At 39.2% G+C, this 20,670-nt stretch overlaps 3 protein-coding genes across 5 annotated transcripts in view; 2 read left to right on the plus strand and 1 right to left on the minus strand.

The window, feature by feature from the left end:
- Positions 1-15,799: 15,799 nt before the first annotated feature.
- LOC126876550 (uncharacterized) lies at positions 15,800-16,756 on the minus strand. The gene has a single exon (XM_050639400.1). It carries the CDS (start codon positions 16,754-16,756, stop codon positions 15,800-15,802), a length of 957 nt encoding a protein of 318 aa, XP_050495357.1.
- A 155-nt stretch (positions 16,757-16,911) lies between these two features.
- LOC126876556 (venom serine protease Bi-VSP-like) overlaps positions 16,912-20,670 on the plus strand; it is a 143,808-nt gene continuing 140,049 nt past the window's right edge. For all 3 annotated transcript variants that reach the window (XM_050639416.1, XM_050639417.1, XM_050639412.1), the window contains exon 1: positions 16,912-17,074. In XM_050639416.1, coding sequence (XP_050495373.1) covers positions 16,912-17,074 — 163 coding nt within the window. The remainder of the gene's footprint in view (positions 17,075-20,670) is intronic.
- On the plus strand, positions 18,744-20,621 carry LOC126876564 (omega-amidase NIT2-A-like). The gene is made up of 4 exons (XM_050639456.1): positions 18,744-19,037; positions 19,438-19,606; positions 19,881-20,114; positions 20,266-20,621. Exons 1-3 carry the CDS (start codon positions 18,954-18,956, stop codon positions 20,012-20,014), a joined length of 387 nt encoding a protein of 128 aa, XP_050495413.1. The 5' UTR covers positions 18,744-18,953; the 3' UTR covers positions 20,015-20,114; positions 20,266-20,621.

A 20,670-nucleotide genomic window follows, 5' to 3' on the forward strand; every position in this document is an offset into this window, starting at 1 on the left:
TTAGGCGTTAGTTTTTAGACTGTCTGTCGCTCTTTTTCTAATACGGAAGAAAAGTTCGGTGTGGGTGTGCCCCTGTGCCTAAAGAACGCGGATTCGTTGTTCCCACTTTCGTTAGGAAAAGTGAGGGCAACGAACCGCGGTGTTAATTGGTCATGACCTGCACTACTGCTCGAAGGGATGAGTAGGGAGTCTCCTACCATCGCGGTGGATAGATGACTGTGTGCGTGAGAAAAACCTAGCTTGTTTTATTACAGGGCTATTCGGATTTTCCTAATGGGTGCATACCCGCTTTCTCCGTGTTTTAAGTGCGACTAATAAACCCAAGGACCTCTCTAAAAACCGACTGTGTTTCGAGAATATTTTTAAGCTTTAGAAATTCTTCAAGACAAACGGATTGAAGACACATGGCGAAACAATACAGGGAAGTGAAAGTTATGGTGAGTCCTTAGGTTTATTGATGGTCGAAGTGACGTTACGCAGGTCGGTTGTTGTCCGGTCGCGCGGGCTGGCGTGCAGATGTTTTAGGCGGCATAACACATTGCGTATTACAATATTGATGTTAAAATATTATTATAGAAAAACATGTTAGCAGCTTAATTTTCTATTTGTTCGTTTCTCTGTTTTCCTTATTCTGTTTTTGGATTTGTGGTTGATGATTTAAATAATGACGTGACGAGTTGATACTTGATATTGTCAAATATATTTAAAATTATTCTAAATACAGAATTAATCGCACGGGAGACAAAGATTTTGTAACGAATCCTAGCGGCTGCCATTTGTCGTTCACGCGCTGTTGCCGATACCGGATGCGCTAATGTCACGTAAAATAACCAAATAAAAAAAGAAATTTGAGGTGTAAATAAAAAAGAGAAACTTTATTTTTTTTCTAACAACAATTCACTTTACAATCCACTTCCAAACTCTAGGCGTGACTTTCCAAGACTGAAGCTCTTATGATTTGACTTTCGATCCGATTACTTTCTTTTGTCATCCCTCAACATCCCCACCATGCATTTGCATTTGCTAGGCGTCCGCGACCGTTGCCACGTGCTCTTTCTTCTAGAACCTTCGGCGGAAGGACCGTTGGGATGTTGATGGTTCATTAGACACTTCAGCGATATTGCCGCCGATTGTCGCCGAGTGCCGCCACATCTTTATCTCCATCGTCAGTCCATCGGATTTGAAGTATGCCGGTCGTGACACTAACATTGTGGCGTCAGAGACGATGCGTTTTGACTCGCGAAAGGCATTTTCGGTTTGCTTCGACCACTCGATTCGCCGCGAACAGCTCGTACGTATCTTTGTTCGCGGGTCCGCGTAGTTTGTTGCACGGGTATACGTTTATATTGACACCGGTGTTCACAAGGAAAGAGATCCTTGGTGCCCTGTCCGTCACGAAAATGCGACAGGATACTAAAGCCATCGCCACATGCCGCGTTTACGGACGGCTGGTCTCGTTTCACTGGGTCCAGTTGCAAGGGGCCCGGCACTTCCTTGCGCGGTCTCGAAAGTTCTCGTGGTAATAGCAGAGACCAGACTTTTGCGGTCTGTCCTTCTAACTTGATATCAATCTTGCCTTCCGTATGTAGAATAACGATGTGAGGTGGATAGTGGGTGAAGGTGCCCACCAGAAATACTCTTGATGTTCAACAAAAAAGTTAATTAAATTATTAACAATCAACAGTCAACAATTTATGATCAACAATTAACGACTAACGATTAACTGTCAACAACAATTAACGATTAATGATGAACGATCAAAAACAATTAACGATTAACGATGAACAACAATTAACGATTAACGATTAACGATTAACTATCAAGAGTCAATAATCACGTATCTCTAATTGTGTTTGCTTCGCTATGACGCTTAACCTTTCGCACTCCGCAGCTCGGGGCAGAATGAATTTTTGATTCGAAACCAAATGGATTCTTTTCTTTGTTGCCCCTCGATATCTCCACTACGCACGCGTTTATTAGATGTCCGCAACGGTTGCCGCGTATGCATTCTTCCGAATATTCGGCGAAAGAGCTGTAGGGATATCAATGGTACATTAGGCGTGTCGGCCTTACGCTTTGAAGGTATAGCGCTTTGTGTCGCGAAGCCGTTGGAAAGTTCCATGGTCGAGTGCCACCACAGATGCATGACGATTAGATACAAACGCTTCAAGTATTACAATTAATAGCTGATACAATTGCAACAAAACAGATGTCCTTTATGCAAGACTACTGAAATTACACAGCTACAATAAAATAAGGAATACGTCTGTACTATGGGAAACATAAATAAATATACACATAGTAGCTTATACAACATGTATGTGGAGGACGATTAAACGCGTTGTTGATTACTGACCAGACGAGTTGATACTTAGTGTAGTCAAATGTATTTAAAATTATTTGCAGTACAGAATTAGTCGTCGTTCGCTTAGTGTTGCTCGATATGTGTATACAAGGTAATGCTTACGTTCGTTCGATATTAATTCGCTATAAGAATGTTCGATACTAACTGTCTTAACGATCGTGTTCTTTTATTTATACTCGGGGGAGTATCGAAAACTTTAAATTCAACCTCGGTTGACGATTGCACGTAGCGGCAACATTGTTTTGCCCGGAGTTTGTTTATCGTTACGCTTTGCTTGTCACGTAAAAGTAATGGGAAAATAATAATAAAAAAATGTTGGGTTCTTGAACCAGAGTTCGAGATACCTCTATTCTATAATAGGATTACAAGTGTGCGATTAAACTGTTACCGAAAGACTGAAGCCTCGATCAAGAACCAGCCCTTCTAGATGTTCGTTTATCTTATGCCTACGTGCCGAATTCATAATCCTTTATTTTGGGAGTCGGTGTCGTGTGCAAGGCGGTTCAGGTTTCCTGAGTCGGTTGGAGATATTTGTTGACGTTACATTCCCCCAGTGTTAGAGTGCGGCTGGTCCTCCAGACTCTTATTTTCGGTGTAGTGCCTCCTTTTGTATGCCCTTTTGGAATCTTACATGCCTTGCTTCGAGGATGACTGAATTGGTGTCTTCAGGTAATTCTCGTAATGGTTGTATTTCAGGCGTGGAATATGTGTTTAAAGGTGCGCTAGGTGTCTCTATTGGTCTAGAGATATTGCTTATACCTGTGTCTTTTTTTTTCTTTGGTTTTACAACATAATACGCGAATACATAATTTGGAAGGTAGGCATTTGCTTATAATATCGAATAATCCTATTTTGTTAAATATACATATGTTCCTAGTAATGCTAGATCAATATAACTGATAATTTATAAGACACTTAGTTCCTATTTCTTAAGACTTCTAATTCTATGTTCATAATTAAGAGAGTTTACTTCGTTGGAAATTTGATTGAGGTGCATTCTATACGATTATACATTATTAATGATTTTTGGAGCGTTTTCAATTTTTATTAGGATTTCTTCTAGACTGTCAGTTAAGGGTAAAAAATTTATCTATATTTTTATTCATTAATTCTAAATTATCGTTATCCAGAGTTACAAATAGACTTCTAGAAATGGATCCAACAAAATTCAATAACCCTCTTCGGTAACAAGTGTGTGTCATAAATTTAATATGCATGATTACATTGTCTAAATTTCTTTTGCGAGCGCGTGTAATCATTTCATTGGAATACGGGCATTCACTTTTAAAATGTTCTGTTAACATTAGTCTAAATCTTTTAATTTCGCTGAGTTTTGCATATATATCCTTAATGTCTAAACCTATAATTACGTTTACGGATTCGCTATATAAGTATGCATGAGCTAATTTTTCTTGATATATAGAACTACCATTAAGGGGTATAACGTTTAGCTTAGCTAACTATGAAGAAGGTGAAGATCGTCCTGGAAAGTAAGGTTTAATACGGTTACCATGTATTTTCCTAATCGAGCGATTTACTATTATTTCATAATAAGGGGGTTTTCACTTTTTCAATGGTGTATGGCCCTGGCCATTCAGTATCTATCTTGTGTTCTTTATGATCGTTATGAATTAATACTAAATGTCCTTCTTTAAAAATAGATTGAGGTTTGGCAATTTTAGAGAAGTTTCTAATAAATTTTCTATAGTATCCAGCTAGCCCAAGGAATGATTTTACATCTGTAGGATTTTTTGGTAGTTTGAAATTCTTTACTGTTTCTATCTTTTTAGGGTTAGGTTTTACTCCATCTGCTGTCACTACATGTCCTAGATATTCTAATTCGGGCTTTAAGAATTCACATTTATTTGGTTGTATTCTTAGACCTACTTTCCCGAGTCTTTGGAATATAATGATTAAGTTTTTAGTATGTTCTTCTATCGATTGCCCGAATATAATGATATCATCGAGATAAACGAAACAATGATTGTTAATCAAACCTCTTAAATTGGTATCCATCATTCTTTGAAAGGTAGCAGGTGCGTTCTTGAGCTCGAATGGCATTCTATTATAGTGGAAGTGTTCTTGTGGTGTGCTAAATGCAGTGTATTTCTTTGAATTCTCGTCCATGGCTATTTGATGGAACCCTGAGGATAAGTCTAAAGAGGAGAAATATTTCGCATTTCCTAGCTGTGATAGTATATCGTCAATGTCAGGTAGTGGATACGCGTCTTGGTCTGTTAGTTCGTTTAACTTCCTAAAGTCAATCACTACTCGCCACTTTTGTTTCCCTGATGCGTCGATTTTCTTTGGAACGATCCAGATAGGAGAGTTATAGGGGGAGTCGGAGGGTTCTATAATCTCTTTGTTTAACATTTCAGTCATCTGTTTATTTATTTCGGTTTTATAATGTTCGGGAGGACGGTAGGATTTTACGTTGATGATCTTGTTAGGTAGATGATACATTTACACTGTACACGTGAATGTGTGTGTAAGCGTCAGAGGGCGTCCAGGTCTCAGTAGAGACAAAAGACGATTGGAGGCTGTTAGGAGAATCTAGAGGAGGTGATTGACAACAAGCGTGCGTGCAAGAAGGTTATCGAAGTCTTCAGAGTGTAATATATATATGTATAGCTGTTGTGTGCGAAATAAAGTAAACTATTTGTATTTTCGAATCCTCTCTATACCTTAACATGGTAGCAGAGCGTGGTTACTAGTTTTGCAAGCTACTTAGTGCGTGGTTTTTAGTCTTGCGAGTTTAGTAAGGGAAGAAACGTTCAAAGAATATAAAATAAAAGAAAAAGTACTTCAAGCACGTAGGAACGCTTGAGTAAAGAATAGGAAATCAATTAAAATGGAGAGATCGGAAATTATGCTATCGATATTCGATGGTGAGGGTTACGGTATGTGGAAGAAAAGAATAACAATGTTTCTGAGATATAAAGAATGTGATATTGTTATAACTAGAGTGAAGACTGAAACAGACAATCCAGACTGGGATAAAAAGGATCTGAAGGCGATAAATATAATTTACAGTGCCTTCTCAAATAGACAATTAGAATATATTAGGGAAGAAAAAACAGCGTATGAAATAATGAAAAAGTTCGACGAAGTGTACTTGAAAGAATCGACGGCACTAGATCGTGTGCAGAAGGAGATTGGAAAAGATAAGTCTTGATAAATACAGTGATTCAGCATCGTTTTTTAGCGATCTTGAAAAATTAATAAATGAATTAAAAGGTGCAGGCGCAAAAGTGAGTGAGAGGGAAAAGCTGAATTACATGATAAATACGTGTTACGTCGCGTAACACTCTACATAGCCCAGGCCACACACCGCGGGCAAGATGGCAACCAGATGTCTTCGGATACTCACTGCGTACCCTCAATAGTCTCAAGTATCTTCCATAAATCTTAGGAATTTCCTAGTCGAGGTCCTTCAAACTGAACAAACGTCTGTTTCCAAAGCATTTCTAAAGACCTTTGTCTACTACGGCTTGACAAGGGAAAGTTGGTTTTTCTCACGTATGATGCAACTTTCCTCCCACGAACCACTTTCTCTCGAGGGCGGTTAAGACCCTTCGTTTAACCAATTAACAACGAAGACTATTTCCCTCACTCCCTTAGTCAAAATCGTCACCAACAAATCCGATGGTCCCGTGCGCTAGACACACCCATCCTTAGCTTTCCTCCGCCACAGCATCGTTTCCGAACATCACTGATTTTACATCCTTCGAACAGTCAACATCCTTCGACCAGGTTTACACCCGAAGATCAGTCAGTCTCAATCAAGCATCTCGTCAAGCGGTCAGCAATTCGAATACAGTGAGTCGACAAATCCATCAGTATACGCGATAATCCGTCTAGAGACTCAGGTCGCACTCATTCGTAGTCATCTCATAACAAATATTCATTTTGTGTTACACCGAAGTTGTTGGTTTGTGAAAATATATAATAACCTGTTAGCAACAGCGTTATCCTTCATTTAACTACCCTTATTATCCTAAACGAAATAAGGGATCGAGCGATTCGCGGCGTCGATTAGCAAATCGTAACGGGAATTTACGACTCCCGTTGGCGCGCTTCTTCGAGATCGCGTCTCCCCGCGAACGTGCGAAAACAATACGTTACCCGAAGAGTATAGCTACATAGCGGATATAATAGATGCAGTGAAAGAAGAGAAACAAACGGTAGCGTGCGTGAAGAATAAAATAGAAATAGCGGAAAAGAAAGATAAGTCTAATCGAGGAGAAATGAAAACTAATGCCTTTGCTGCAAAAAAGGAAGGATGCTTCAAATGTGGAAGAGTGGGATATTTTGCATGAGAGTGTCAAAATGGCGTCCAAGCGGGAAGCAGTAACAGTTATCGGCGTGGGTCAACACGTGGTCGCAGCAGAGGAAGAGGAAACAAAGGCAATACGAACAGGGGGCGTGGAAACTTCCATCGTCAATCAGCAGCCGGCACGAGCGAATATGGCAACTCAGGAGCAGGCATATGGATGGCAACAGCGCACGCAGCACACAGCAGCGAGATAAACGAGATAAGTGGTAACGAAATAACATGCCTATTAGATAGCAGTTGTACCGATCACATTATTAACGACGTAAATTATTTTGATAAATCTATCGACCTTAAAGAACCGGTAAATATATATGTCGGAGATAAGAGGACACCGGTGCCTTCTCTCTGAAACCTCGGGAAAATCCATAAAAACATTGTAATTAAAATCTACAGTTGTAACTAAACGATTTGCCATCATTCTAACCAATTGTATTTGTTTGAGACTTGTGACAATGAGCTTGGGCTCAAGGCGACAATTAGTCGCCGAACGTAGCCGCGGTCAACGGGACGAACTCTCCACCTAACAAAGGCATTGAGTAATCCTATAGCTCTCCTTAAAAGAAAGATTTGTAGCGGCACGTGGCAGTAAACATTCCAACGGTTTCTGTCCCGTAGCTTGCCACACGCAGATCCTATTCTCCGGGCAGGATGTTTACCAGATGTCGACGCGTCTCCACAGTACGTGATCGGCTAGCCCGAGGACCGTCATAAACACTAATATCTAGTTACCTAAAATCCTTCAACAGATACACAGTCTTTGTCCCAGTTACGGGAAGACAGGAGAGACCTATTTTTCCACGAACGACGTCTCCCACTAGCAACCCTCCCTCAAGGGCAGCTAGCATCCTTTTCTAACTACCGATATGGAGATTGGCCAATTAGCAGCAACGTCAATTTCCCTTACTTTCCGAACGTAGGATGTCCCCGACGAATCCGATGATCTCGTGTCCTTAGACACACCCCGTCATAGTTTTCCTCTGGGGTATCACCGGGACCGAAAGTCATTCTCTCTTGCGGTCTCATCGACAAAAAAAAGGATTAACTCCTTACGGTCAGCGAATACTAACACAGAATCCGACTTAGATTTTTGCGAGTGCGTACGACTACCGTCCCGTTGTCCGCGGATTCGTTATTGAACCTAGGATCATTGTCATTAGTCTCTCGAGTATCTAATCACCACGGTTACTTGTCCGGTTCTATGGTAATCGTATTTGCACTAGCCAATGTCTTCTCTATTGCATAACGACGACGTGTAATCCAAACGAAGATTCGCTTTACGCCCCTAACCCTAATTCTAATGTTAACCCGACATATATTTGGGCGATAATAGATCGATAAAGGCAACAAAAGTATGAAATGTTATAAGATATTTTGAAGCATTTGAAAAACGAAATAAAATAAATATGAATAAAATTTTTTATGTGAAAGAAATGTCCGCAAACTTGATTAGTTTCGGCAAGTTAACGGATAATAATAATATGGTTATTTCAAAAGGAAATATTGCAAAAATAATAGATGAGAACAATAAACTTACAGCTTTAGCGGTCAAAGAGAATGGTACATATAAAATGAAAAGTATATTGAAAGGAAGAAGCACTTAGTAAACAGTGGCGAACGTAGTGATATGAGTAAAAAGGAAAGATGGCATAGGATGCTAGGACACGTAAATTTTAAATACCTAAATATTTTGGGTAAAGAGCAGCTAGTGACTGGCATATCGAATGAATTTGAAAAGGAACTTTTGAAATGTAGGGTGTGTATAGAAAGCAAAATGCATAACTTACCTTTCAAAAATAATCGAACTAAGGCTAGGGAAATAATGGAAATTATTCATACGGACGTATGTGGTCCCTTTAAGACTGCCGGATTCAATGGAGAAAAATATTTTATTTCATTTATCGATGATTATAGTAAAATAGCTAGGATCTATTATATAAAATCAAAAGAGGTCTTTGATTCTTTCGTACAGTTCGTAAATGAAGCCGAAAATTTAACGGGCAAGAGGTTAAAAATATTAAGATGCGATAATGGTAAAGAATATTTAAATAATCGAATTTATAAATTTGCTAGGGATAAAGGTATAAGAATAAATAATTGCCCAACATACGTACATGAATTAAACGGGACAGCGGAAAGGTATAATAGAACAGTGATGGACATGGCGCGTTGCTTGTTAGCGGAAGCGAAAGTACATAAAAGGTACTGGCCGGCAATAGTTTGTACAGCGGCATACTTGAAAAATCGAATATTAGCGAATACTATAGAAAGAAAGACACCTTTTGAAATATTCTTCGGGAGAAAACCAAGTGTTAAAAATCTACATCTATATGGAAGTAAAGTTTTTGTAAGAAGGCCAGAACAAAAAAGAGTTTCTAAATGGGATAAGAAGGCAGATATGGGAATTCTGTTAGGATATAGTGAAGTAGGTTAGAGAGTCCTATTAGGTGTAAAAATAACAGTAGCGACATGTAGAGGTCGTAGAAACAGACAAAAAATGTATCGGTTTTGAGGAGAATTCATTCGATGCAGTTAGCGATGATAGTAAAGATAATTATTTATTGGACAGCATGAATAAGGAAGAGTTAGAAAGTAGAGAAGATGAAAATGATAATAGTTTTGAAAGCTTAAAGATTCCTAGGAGATCTACACGTAATAAGAAAACTCCAGTAAGGTATCCAGAAAAGGAAAACAGTAGTGAGATTCACGCAAATTATTGTAGAGTAGATATCCTTTGCACATTTGAGGAGGCGATTTGTTGTGAAAATAGTGAAGATTGGAAACAGGCTATGGATAAAGAAATAGAGTGTCTCTATAAAAACAAAACTTGGAAATTGGTAGAGAGGGTAAAAGGCAAAGAAGTATTAGATGTAAAATGGGTTTACACGAGAAAATCAGATGACAAGTATAAGGCTAGATTAGTGGTAAGAGGATTTCAACAAAGAAACGTAGTCGTTGATGACATATATTCTCTTCTCTTCTATCATATTGTTGTCAAAATGGATTAATCATTGAGCAAATGGATGTAAAAACTGCCTTTTTAAATGGCGAAGTAAGTTCGGAGGTATATGTAAATCAAGCAAAGGGATATGCAGACGGAACGAATAGAGTTTGTAAATTATCGAAAGCGCATTATGGGTTAAAAGAAAGTCCGAGGGACTGGTATGAGTGTTTTGATAGGTATGTGACGACATTGGATTTTAAGAAGAATAACATAGAGTTGTGCCTATATACTCATGGAGAGGGGGAAAATGTTGTTTATTTGCTAATATATGTAGACGATTTGTTAATCTGTAGTAAAAACAAAAAAAGGATCCAAAATGTAAAGAAGCTATTACCTGATAAATTTAAAATGAAAGATGTAAGTGAAGTGAAAGAATATTTTGGAATAAATATAGAGTATGATTATATAAAAAATGAAATGAAACTAAGCCAAACGAAATACATTGAATCATTAGCGAACAAATATAAATTACAAAACAGCAAATTGTACTGTACACCAACGGAAACAAATTTAAAAATAGAAAACGCTGAGATAAATAGAAATGACATTGGATACAAGAACTTAATTGGTGCATTGCTGTATATTAGTACAAATACCAGACCCAATATAAGTTATAGTGTGAATTATCTTAAGTAGATTTCAAGATTGTTGTAGCGAGACACATTTTAAATATGCTTTGCGAATATTGAAATATTTGTACCGAAATATTGAAATATTTAATATTAAAGATTTAAGGTTACATTAGAAAAGGAATGAAAAGTGTGAAACGATAGATTGTTATGTGGACGCTGATTGGGCAGGAGATCATTTAGATAGAAAATCTACTTCTGGATATGTAATTAAATTGTATGGAAATGTAATCGGTTGGAAATCTAAAAAGCAAAGGTGTGTGACAAAAGCCTGGACGTATGCAGAGTATGTAGCTCTATCGGAAGCGGTGAGTGAATTAATGGCTATTAGAGAAATTATGAAGGTCTTCAATGTAAATCTAGACAATAACCCTGTAAAAATTTATGACGATAACTCTGGAGTGATAAGTATAGCAAAGTACGGAAATTTCACAAAAAATTCTAAACACATTGAAGTTCATTACCACTACGTTCACGAATGCTTAAAGGAAAATAAGATAAATATAATTTAAGTAGGTACAGACGAAAATACTACATAGGTTCTCTAAGAGGTTTTTCTATGTGCGATAGTCGAATCAAAGACTTGAATTTTTCGATTTGATCTACAGTGTTTATATTTTCAATAATGTTAGAAATTTGGACTGAAAACTTACCACCATTGATAAAGCATACTGGCGTTGGCTTTCCCTCGAGGTATACAATTTTTTGAACGATTTCTCCCGATGCGAGGGTTGTTTCTTGCTGCAGCAGAAGGGTATTATTATCTAATTTTAATGTTTTATTGGAGAGTTCGAATCGATATTGATTTAAACCGGGTAAGCCTAATATGCCGTCTTCTATGATAGGGAAATTATCATCTACTAAGGAAAATTCTATCTCTTTGTTGAATAAATTTAGTTTAATTTTGGAATTGGATTCGTATTTGGAATGTTCCATGGAGAATTTCTATGTGTCTGGTATTATTGTTCTTCCTGGGTAGCATCCTCGTTTAAGCAAGTTGATTCCTGCTCCCGAGTCAACGAAAAATCGCAATCCTCGTCGTCCTGGTAATTGTAGTCGTATTGTGGATAATCTTCCTGAGGTAGCATTGTTAATTCTGATTGTTCTTGAATGTGGTTTATTCCTGAAGGGGCTTTTGTTTGAGGCGGTATTCGAAAATTTTGGCATTGATTGGCAAGGTGTCCCAATCGATTGCATTTGAAACATTTCGTTTGTGGCCTTTCGTTTAATGGTCGATTTTCAAGCTTTGTAAAATTATTCATTCTTGGTAGAATGTTTTGTGTGGGTGGAGTTTTGTTATTCATGTTACTTGTAATCGTGAAGCGGTTACCTACTGGACGAGACGTCTGGTTACGATAAGATGGTGGAGTGGTTGTTTGTCGTGTCATCCGTCTGCGAGCGTTGTCTTCGCGAAAGTATTTTTCCACGTCCATTGCCTTTTTTTCTGCATCGATAATGTTTGGGGGGGGGGATTAGCCAATAGCACGTGTCCTATTTCTGAATGAAGGCCTCTTACATAGTCAATCACAGAAACCATGTATAGTCGATCGTTCATCGCTCATCGAGTTAGTTCGTCTTTATATTCATTGGTAATGCTGTATTGAAGTTTGTTGAAAACACGTCGAAATCTAATGTTATAATTTTGCACGCTTTCGGTTATTCCTTGCTTTATCACTCTTAACTGATCTTGGTGTTCCCTTACTGATGCTTGAGTAGCTACGTTACGTCTTAATCCTTCGTACAGAGTTTCGAATTCGTTAATATGGATATTGTGGATTGTCATTGCGGCTTTTCCTACAATTTTCTCTATTTTGATCATTTTTAATAATAACGTTTGTTCGCTACACATCATTCTCATTTCTTTTATTTCACGAATAAAATCTTCTACACCTATATCGTCTTCTCCGTTTAGTATCGGAGATACTAAACAGCTTTTAGATTTCCAGAGTTTGCAGCTGTTGGATTGGATGGTTGGACATATGTTGGTGGCTTTTGTGGCATAGGTGGAGGTGGATTAGTATCGTGTTTTAATACTGATATATTATCGCCATCGTCAGTCATCATAGAACCGAATTCGGTTGATTCTACGTTTATTTGTGGCAGTTTAACACGAGAGAGGTTTCTACCTAATATTTCCATTTCGTTAGCGCGTTTTCTATTTTCTTCGTTCGCTAATTTTAAAGCATTCTTTATTTCGTTAAATTGTTGTCGAAATTCTTCGTTCTGTCTCTGTATTAAGTCTAAAATTGCTCTGGTGGAGGAATCGAGTGATCCCGTTTTATTTTGGACTCCACTTGTAGAGGGTAAACTTGTCTCGGCTATTGAGTCTTTCTTGTTCATATTGTCTCTTCGCTAGAGTTACTAGAGAAACTAACTTTTCGCGTTCTATATTGTTTAAAAGAATTCCGACTTTTCTCACCTTGATACGTAAGTTCGTAGAATGAGGTTCCCTTGCGGTGTTTTCCTCTGTGGCGCGTTCAAATGTGTTGTTTGAGTGTCAAACTCGTTCTGTTGATTTGTTCTATGCTGACAGTGGCCTCGTTGATTTGGTCCACCGTGGTAAATTATTGACAGCAAAGTTCATAACACAAGTAGTTCGAATCCTTCGATCTTCAATAATGTCCGTAGACCGAAATCGTAACTTCGTTTACACTGAAGCGAATGGATCCTGGCAGGATCGCCAAAATGTCACGTAAAAATAATGGGAAAATTATAATAAAAAAATGTTGGGTTCTTGAACCAGAGTTCGAGGTACCTTTATTTTATAATAGGATTACAAGTGTGCGATTTGACCGTTACCGAAAGACTGAAAGACTCGATCAAGACACAGCCCTTCTAGATGTTCGTTTATCTTATGCCTATGTGCCGAATTCATATTCCTTTGTTTTGGGAGTCGGTGTCGTGTGCAAGGCGTTTCAGGTTTCCTGAGTCTGTTGGAGATATTTGTTGACGTTACATGTACGTCAAGACTGTGTAAGTGTCACGAGGCAAAACAATAATATGAGTCGCTCTCGATTTGCATCGTTCTCTAACTCATGTGCCGCCACATACTTATATAGCTATTATTTCTTACAACCTAGCGTATGCAGTTGTGTATGGGGCCTCAAGTTCACTGTTTATAGATACTGCTAGGAATTAATCGAACGAATTCAACGCAGTCGCGTTTACAGTGTTCCGTATTATCGGAAATGCCGAATTCGCGTGGTTTCGCTTTGACGTACGTCCACGTTGACGATTGTTCAAAGAACAACCGAGAGGCCTCCGCGTCGCAGCTACGAAAGACATCGAAGCCGCGACACCCTTCAGTGACTTCCCTATCTTTTCCTAAAACCAAGGATGACGCAACTCAGGCAATCGTTACAAGCGTTCGAACTTCACATTTTCTTACCATACTATCAACAAAAAATGAAAGCTGGTTTTCAATGAGTCATTATATAATTATATGTCGGAGATGAAAGAACACCGGAGCCTTTGGAATTTTGGATAATCCCGCAACATTGTAACCTAGAGTCTACTATAGCTGTAATTGAACAATTGTAGTTATTCAATCCGATTGTAATTGTTCGAGAGTTGTGATAATGAGCTTGGGCTCGAGGCGACAGTCAGTCGCCGAACGTAGCCGCGGTCACGGGATGAACGCTTTGTCTAACAAAGGTATGGAGTAATTCTATAGATCTCCTTAAAAGAAATATTCGTGGTGACACGCGACAGTAAACATTCCAACGGTTTCTGTCCCGTGGCTCGCCACACGCAGAGCCTATTCTTCGAGTAAGATGATTGCCAGATGTCGATGCGTCTCCGCAGTACATGTTCGGCTAGCTCGAGGGGCCGTTATAAATCTTAAGATTTAGTCAACTAAAGTCCTTCAAGCAGACAAACGGTCTTTGTCCCAACTACGGGAAGAAAGGGGAGACATATTTTTCAACGGGCGGCGTCTCCCACTAGCAACTTTCCCTCGAGGGCGGCTAGCATCTTTTTCTAACCACCGATATGGAGATTGACCAATTAGCAGCAACGCCAATTTCCCTTACTTTCTGAACGAAGGCTTTCCTCGACGAATCCGATGATCTCGTGTCCTTAGACACACCCCATTATAGTTTTCCTCCGTGGCATCATCGGGACGGGACGGGCATTCTTTTACGCGCTTCCGTCGACCAAAGAGTAACGTCTTTACGCTCAGCAATTATTTTTACGAGTCAGACTTAGATTCAGCGAGAACGCCCATCGGTCATCCCGTTGGCCGCGGATTCGTTATCGAACCGGAGACCATTGTCACTAGTGTCGCGGACATCTCACCGCCGTGGTAGATTGTCAAACCTGTGTTATTCATACCTGTGTCAATAAATCGTATCTTCGTTACACCGCAACGATGGCTACCTTCAATGAAGACTCCTCAAACACCGACAACCCTATCCCCAATGTCATTCCGACATATATATCCACCGAAAATGCGCTCTTGTAGACAAACGCTCGATTCGCGTCATAGCTTTTAAAGCTTGTCGCATCTCAATCCGTTGGAAAAAGTTTTTCCTGTAGCATATTTTATTTTTACGAACCAACAAGGTCTTTGTTTATTTCCTTCTGCTTTTGCTCCAATTTCCCCATTGTTTTTTCAAGGATAGTATTTCAGAGCCACTAGTCAAGTTTATTGTAACAATAAACGTACGTTTCGGAAACATTTTGTGCTGTGAAACAGAATACACTAAAGTTTGAAGGTCACATCGATTTTCGAAAGTTTATAAATGGAGGTGTATGACAGTATCACCAGCTGTTGCTGTCCAAGTAACTCCAACATCGAAATACTACAACGATTCCAATCGAAAACGCTAAGAGCCTTAATAGACGCACCTTGGTATGTTACCAACGAAACCATCTATCGCGACCTCAAGATACTGCAACGCTCGACATCGGATTGGTTGCTGTTTATCATTCAAAATGTTAATCTGCGCTGTGATGATTAGATCATTGGATAATAATTCGGATGCTATTGGTCTGATATGTTCGGTCATCAACGGAGTCGTCGATCGTCGGCGTCATTGGTTATGTGTTCGTCTGTCACTGGGCGGTGGACTTGGAGTCGCGGCTATTCGTGGTGTTTCCGATCTGTGGTCTGTTGTGTGCTTTTTGCGACGAGTGGGTGATACGTAGGGTGGCAAAGAAGGTGTTGTGGATCGGCTATTTGATGGGGAAGATTTCGGGCTGGACTTGCTGGAACGAGACCCTGAATGGCGTTTTGTCCTATGCAGCATTGTATGATGTCATTCTCCGCATACGCGACATGATCCTGCGAAACAATGCTTCGTTGCGTGCCCTTTCCCGAGGCAGTTGAGGCATAGTGATGCTCTTTTGACCTCCCGAATGCGTTCGCGAAGGGATTTGGTTTTGAAGGTGTCACATCTCCAAATGGGGTGTGGTCCTTGACAGGTGGGGCATGTTGGAGTAACCTGTGTCGCCGTAAGTGCATGTCCTCATGGTGCGCGTTGACGGACCGGAGTAGTTTGTTCCGGTGATTCTCTTGTTTGTTTGACCGTGGTGATCGGTCTGGAGCTTCGTGCTAATCTCTCTAGGAAGTTTAGTAAATGAATGTACGGAGGCACCTCGTTATTGGGCAGCGTCATTTCCCATTGTTTTTGGATACTTAGTGGTATTTTCGAGAGGATGAGGCTGTTGAGCATAGCACTGGTATCGGGGTAGGATTCTCCTAATTTGTTCAATGCATATATGTGTTGTTTAAATGTGTGGACTAAGCGCCTTAATTCCGTTGGAGATTCTTTGGTTATCCTTGGATAATCAATTATTGCCATGCAATGACTGAAAGCTGTGTATCGTGGACATTCGAAACTCTCCTTGAGAACGGCTATAGCCTGACTGTAGTTTACATTACTAAGGGGTAACGCGTTTAAACAATCGGCTGCTTCTCCTTGCAGGGCGGACTGCAGGTAATGGAATTTCTGTATATCCGTGAGACTAGGATTTTTTTCGATTTTGGAAGAAAAGGTATCATAAAACGTGTTCCATTTCTCTAAGCTTCCGTCAAAAGTAGGGAGCCGAAGATCTGGTAATTTAATGGCTATCGGATTTAAACTAGCGGATGATGCACAGGTTGGAAGGTTTATGGATGTCGACGGCGATGCTGCTTGCGCGTTCCTCAGAAGATTTTGTAGCTTTATGTCTACCGGGACGTACTGATTCCTTATTTCGAAGCCGCGCGCTTGTTCCTCCTCGTCTAATACTTCTAACTCGAGTTGGATCGCTTCGAATTGACTCGCAGCTTCGGTCAGTTGTTTCTCGTAGTTCGTTAACAAGGAGTTTTGCTGACGCTCGGATTGCTCGTACTCGTCCAGTCGGTTCGATACGTATGTGAATCGGCCGCTACAATAGCCTCGTCTCCGACGCAGGGAGATGAGTTCATCTTCGCTTGTCATCGTTGCCGAGGATAGGAGATGGTCGAAATAAGGAACGAGCTTACCTTACTATCGTGCGGCGTGAGGTCGCGTGTATGCTTAGCGAGGAACGCCTTGTTCCTTGCCGACGGCCACTCGTTCGGTTGTATTATTAAGTTGTGAAATTCGTTGCGTTGATGACTGTCCAGCTGCGGCGGAAGGCTGCGTGGTTGTGTTCCCTTGCCAATGGGATGTGCTTCTTCGAAGATGACGCGCCTGACGTCACTGGTTTCGCAGTAGTGGTTGCTCCCGCTCCCGCTGCTGGTCTTGATAAAGTCACGTGGCACTGTGTGGTCACTGGTAAGTGCACTCTTCACTGGCACGTGATTCAGCTCGAAAATGTTTCAACCGTTCGCGGAGAGACGCAATCGCGAGATAGCACGTCAACGAGAGTTGTAAGTTCCCGTTACGATTAAATAATCGACGCCACGAACTGATCGATCCCCTTATTTCGATTATGATAATAAGGGTAGTTCAATGAAATTCCACAGAATTAACACAAATAAATTAATGTTTATTTCAACAACTTATTAACTAGAAAGATATAAATGGAACAAAAAAAAAATGTAACTGCGTTTTGGTTGATAAGTAATGCGCGACATATCAGATGTGTAGACGGTTCGACTTCTCGAAAAGTTCTGAACGCCTTTCGATTTTTTTCGTTTTTTCTGGAAGGCGACCCCCACTACGTTCGGATCACGCCACATTCTTTTACGCGAGGTAAAATACGGGCCACGAGTCGACGTTTCTGGAAGTCGCCGTGCTTAATGAACCATGCTCTTGCCATTACAATGTTTGTTTGCCGGGCAGACACGACGATCCGTCGCCGACATTATAGTGCCGCGACCGATAGTTAAGAATATGACCTATGGTAAGCCGCATGGCGTAACATTCTCCCCCCGTTGAGAGGGTACCGATCAAACTAGCGAGGTGTGGTTGAAGTTCCCATCTTATTTCGTCTCGGTGGCTAGTTGTTCGGGTTTCTCGAGATCGGGTTGAATTGGCAGTGGGACAAGCCTTTTGACGCCCCGATCCAAAATGCTCTTTGCCGTCTGAACTGTAGCTGTCCGGATGACACCATCGGCGCCTGGATGAACCTTGATAACTCGGCCCAGAGGCCAATGCATGGAGGGAACGTTGTCCTCTCTGAGGATGACGATTGTGCACTTTTGGATGCTGTGTCCACCCTTGCTCCATTTATTGCGATTGGTTAGCTCGTTCAAATACTCCTTATGCCAGCGGTTCCAAAAATGTTGTTTAACCTGTTGGATATGCTGCCATTTGGAGAGTCGGTTCGATGGAATGTCTCTGAAATCTCGATCACGTAAGCACATTAATGAATCGCCAATGAGGAAATGTCCGGGAGTGAGGGCTAGGAGATCATTTGGATCGGTGGAGATAGGAGTTAGCGGGCGGGAATTGAGGACTGCTTCTATTTCTATTATAAGAGTATTACGGTGTTAAGCTCATATGTTTCTGTTCCTCCACTCGCGCTGCGCCATAATATCCTTTGATATTTCCGATCCTCTGGTCGTACGAGGAATTGCCGATACATTTTCTCGATGTCGCCAGTGAGTACGTACTGATGAGCGCGGAATCTAATTAATATACAAAATAAATTGTGAATTGATTCGAGAATATAGGATTTCCCCATTTTCATGATTATCGTGATTGTTGTATAAATATATTTTTTAAGATACTAATAATTAGGTACTTATAAATTAGTATTATCAATTATTTTGCATTTGTAATTCCGCCTCTAGTATAAGCGTTAATTGAAAACTAACTTTATGTTTCAAAAAGTACTAGCAAAGTCGTTGAGTAACAAGCCACTAATGCTAACACAAATAGCATTGTCGTAATTAAATATTTCTAAATATTCATTTCTCATTTTGAACCTGTAGAAACAATTTATTATATATACTATTAGCTAAGTAATTGCATATTTAATTAAGTCGAAATATAAAACATAGTTATTTTAATAATTTAAAAAATAAAAAACTGACAAACATTTCAATTTAATTTATGGTTGGAACAAAAGACAGTTATTTTTCATTAATTGAAATATTGCAATGCAGAGTACTTTCCAAAATACGCCGAGAGTATTCCTGATGGTGAAACGAGCGTTGCTTTATCGAACGCAGCTAAAGCAAACAACATCTATGTAGTTGGTGGTACGATGCCTGAAATAGAGTGCGATAAATTGTACAATACCTGTACTATTTGGGGTCCCGGTGGAACTTTGATAGCAAGACACCGAAAGGTAAGTAATATATTCCTTTATGGCTTTGAATTTGAAAATATTGGGGTGAAGAAAGTGACTCTATCTAGGAATAATTTAGGAATATACATATGTACATACGTATACTATAACCAATTCTATAATTTACGGTTTATAAAATACGTTATGATACGGGAAACGCCCATTTTTGTTGTAATGTGTTTGTGTTGTATAAATTTTTCACATACTTAAAATATTATTATACTTATTTTTTCTCCTTTTTAAACATTATTAAATGATAGGATTTTTTAATAAAAGAAAGTGATAAAAACGCTGTCAGTTATTAAATAAAAAATAATTAAAGTTTAGGAGTTGGTAACTTTGATATTAAATTACAAAAGTTGCAGCAATAGAATTAGCGACTACATTTTTATGTTATTAGGTACATCTATTCGACATCGACATTCCTAATAAGATTACTTTTCGAGAGAGTGATTCACTCAGTCCTGGTAACTCCCTAACGACGTTCGATGTGAAGGGCTGCAAAATAGGTATTGGCATTTGCTATGATATTAGATTCGAGGAAATGGCACGCATTTATCGGAACAAAGGTACAGTAACTTAATCGATCAATACTTAACTAGCAAAAAATTAAATATCTTTCTTAAATATATTCTATATAAAATTAATATAATCTGTAACTCTGTATAAAAAGAAGCTTAATTTAAAAAACCAGTATATTTGCTGAAAATGAAACAAATAAAAGAATTAAAAGCACAATAAGAGGACTGTCCTCGCATATTCAGAAATGATGGAATGTGAACCGTGCAACTACGAAGTTAATTGGTATTCGGTGGCTTCATATTTCCTGCTTCTCTGGGTTAGGTTGCCAAATGCTGATATATCCAGCGGCATTCAATATGACCACTGGACCACTGCACTGGTCATTACTTCAGCGTTTCAGAGCGAATGATAATCAATTATACGTTGCCTGCATATCACCGGCTCGTGTTCCTTAAGCAAGTTACGTCGCATGGGGACATACACAGTTGACCAATCCCTGGGGAAAGATTCTTTACGATTTGGAAACTCAAGAGAATATGGCAGTCACCGATATCGGTAATTTACAGCTTAAAATTAAAAGCGAGAGATCCATGATGTAATTAATTTTTAGTCTCGTTAATTTATCGATTTAGCCATCTTCCTCTGTATTTGTTGAATTTATTAGTAAGCATTACTTATTACTTCGTATGTTTCTTTTTTCTATCAGATCTAAAAGTTGTTGAGGAAGTAAGGGCTCAGATACCTACATTTTCTCAGAGACGTACAGATTTGTACGACACTGTCTGTAAGAAGGAGTAACTCTACACTAAAACAGAAAATGTTTTTTTATAATATTTCTACTACGATATCCTTTTTTTGTGAATTATTACTAATTTCTTATCATTTGTACTGAATGAATGACTCAATTAAGAAAATCAAAACGTTATAAATAATAATCTGTATATCTTGTGTATCAACATGTAATTAGATATTATAATAATATAGGAATGCTATAATAATATAGGATAATAATATAGGAGAATAATAATATAGAAAAAAATACATGCTTTTAAACACCTTTAATATCGATCACATAAATTGTTATAATTCACAATGATTACGCATACATAAA

Source organism: Bombus huntii, unplaced genomic scaffold, assembly GCF_024542735.1.
Source record: "Bombus huntii isolate Logan2020A unplaced genomic scaffold, iyBomHunt1.1 ctg00000083.1, whole genome shotgun sequence".
NCBI classification, from domain to species: Eukaryota; Metazoa; Arthropoda; class Insecta; order Hymenoptera; family Apidae; genus Bombus; species Bombus huntii.

What these genes read in the sequence shown, in the direction of transcription:
- LOC126876550 (XM_050639400.1), bottom strand. Translation starts at nt 16,756, where the DNA reads ATGACAAGCGAAGATGAACTCATCTCCCTGCGTCGGAGACGAGGCTAT.
- LOC126876564 (XM_050639456.1), top strand. Translation starts at nt 18,954, where the DNA reads ATGCCTGAAATAGAGTGCGATAAATTGTACAATACCTGTACTATTTGG. An exon ending in TGATAGCAAGACACCGAAAG is followed by an intron (nt 19,038 to 19,437) that starts GTAAGTAATATA and finishes TTATGTTATTAG; the next exon opens with GTACATCTATTCGACATCGA. An exon ending in ACGCATTTATCGGAACAAAG is followed by an intron (nt 19,607 to 19,880) that starts GTACAGTAACTT and finishes TCTCTGGGTTAG; the next exon opens with GTTGCCAAATGCTGATATAT.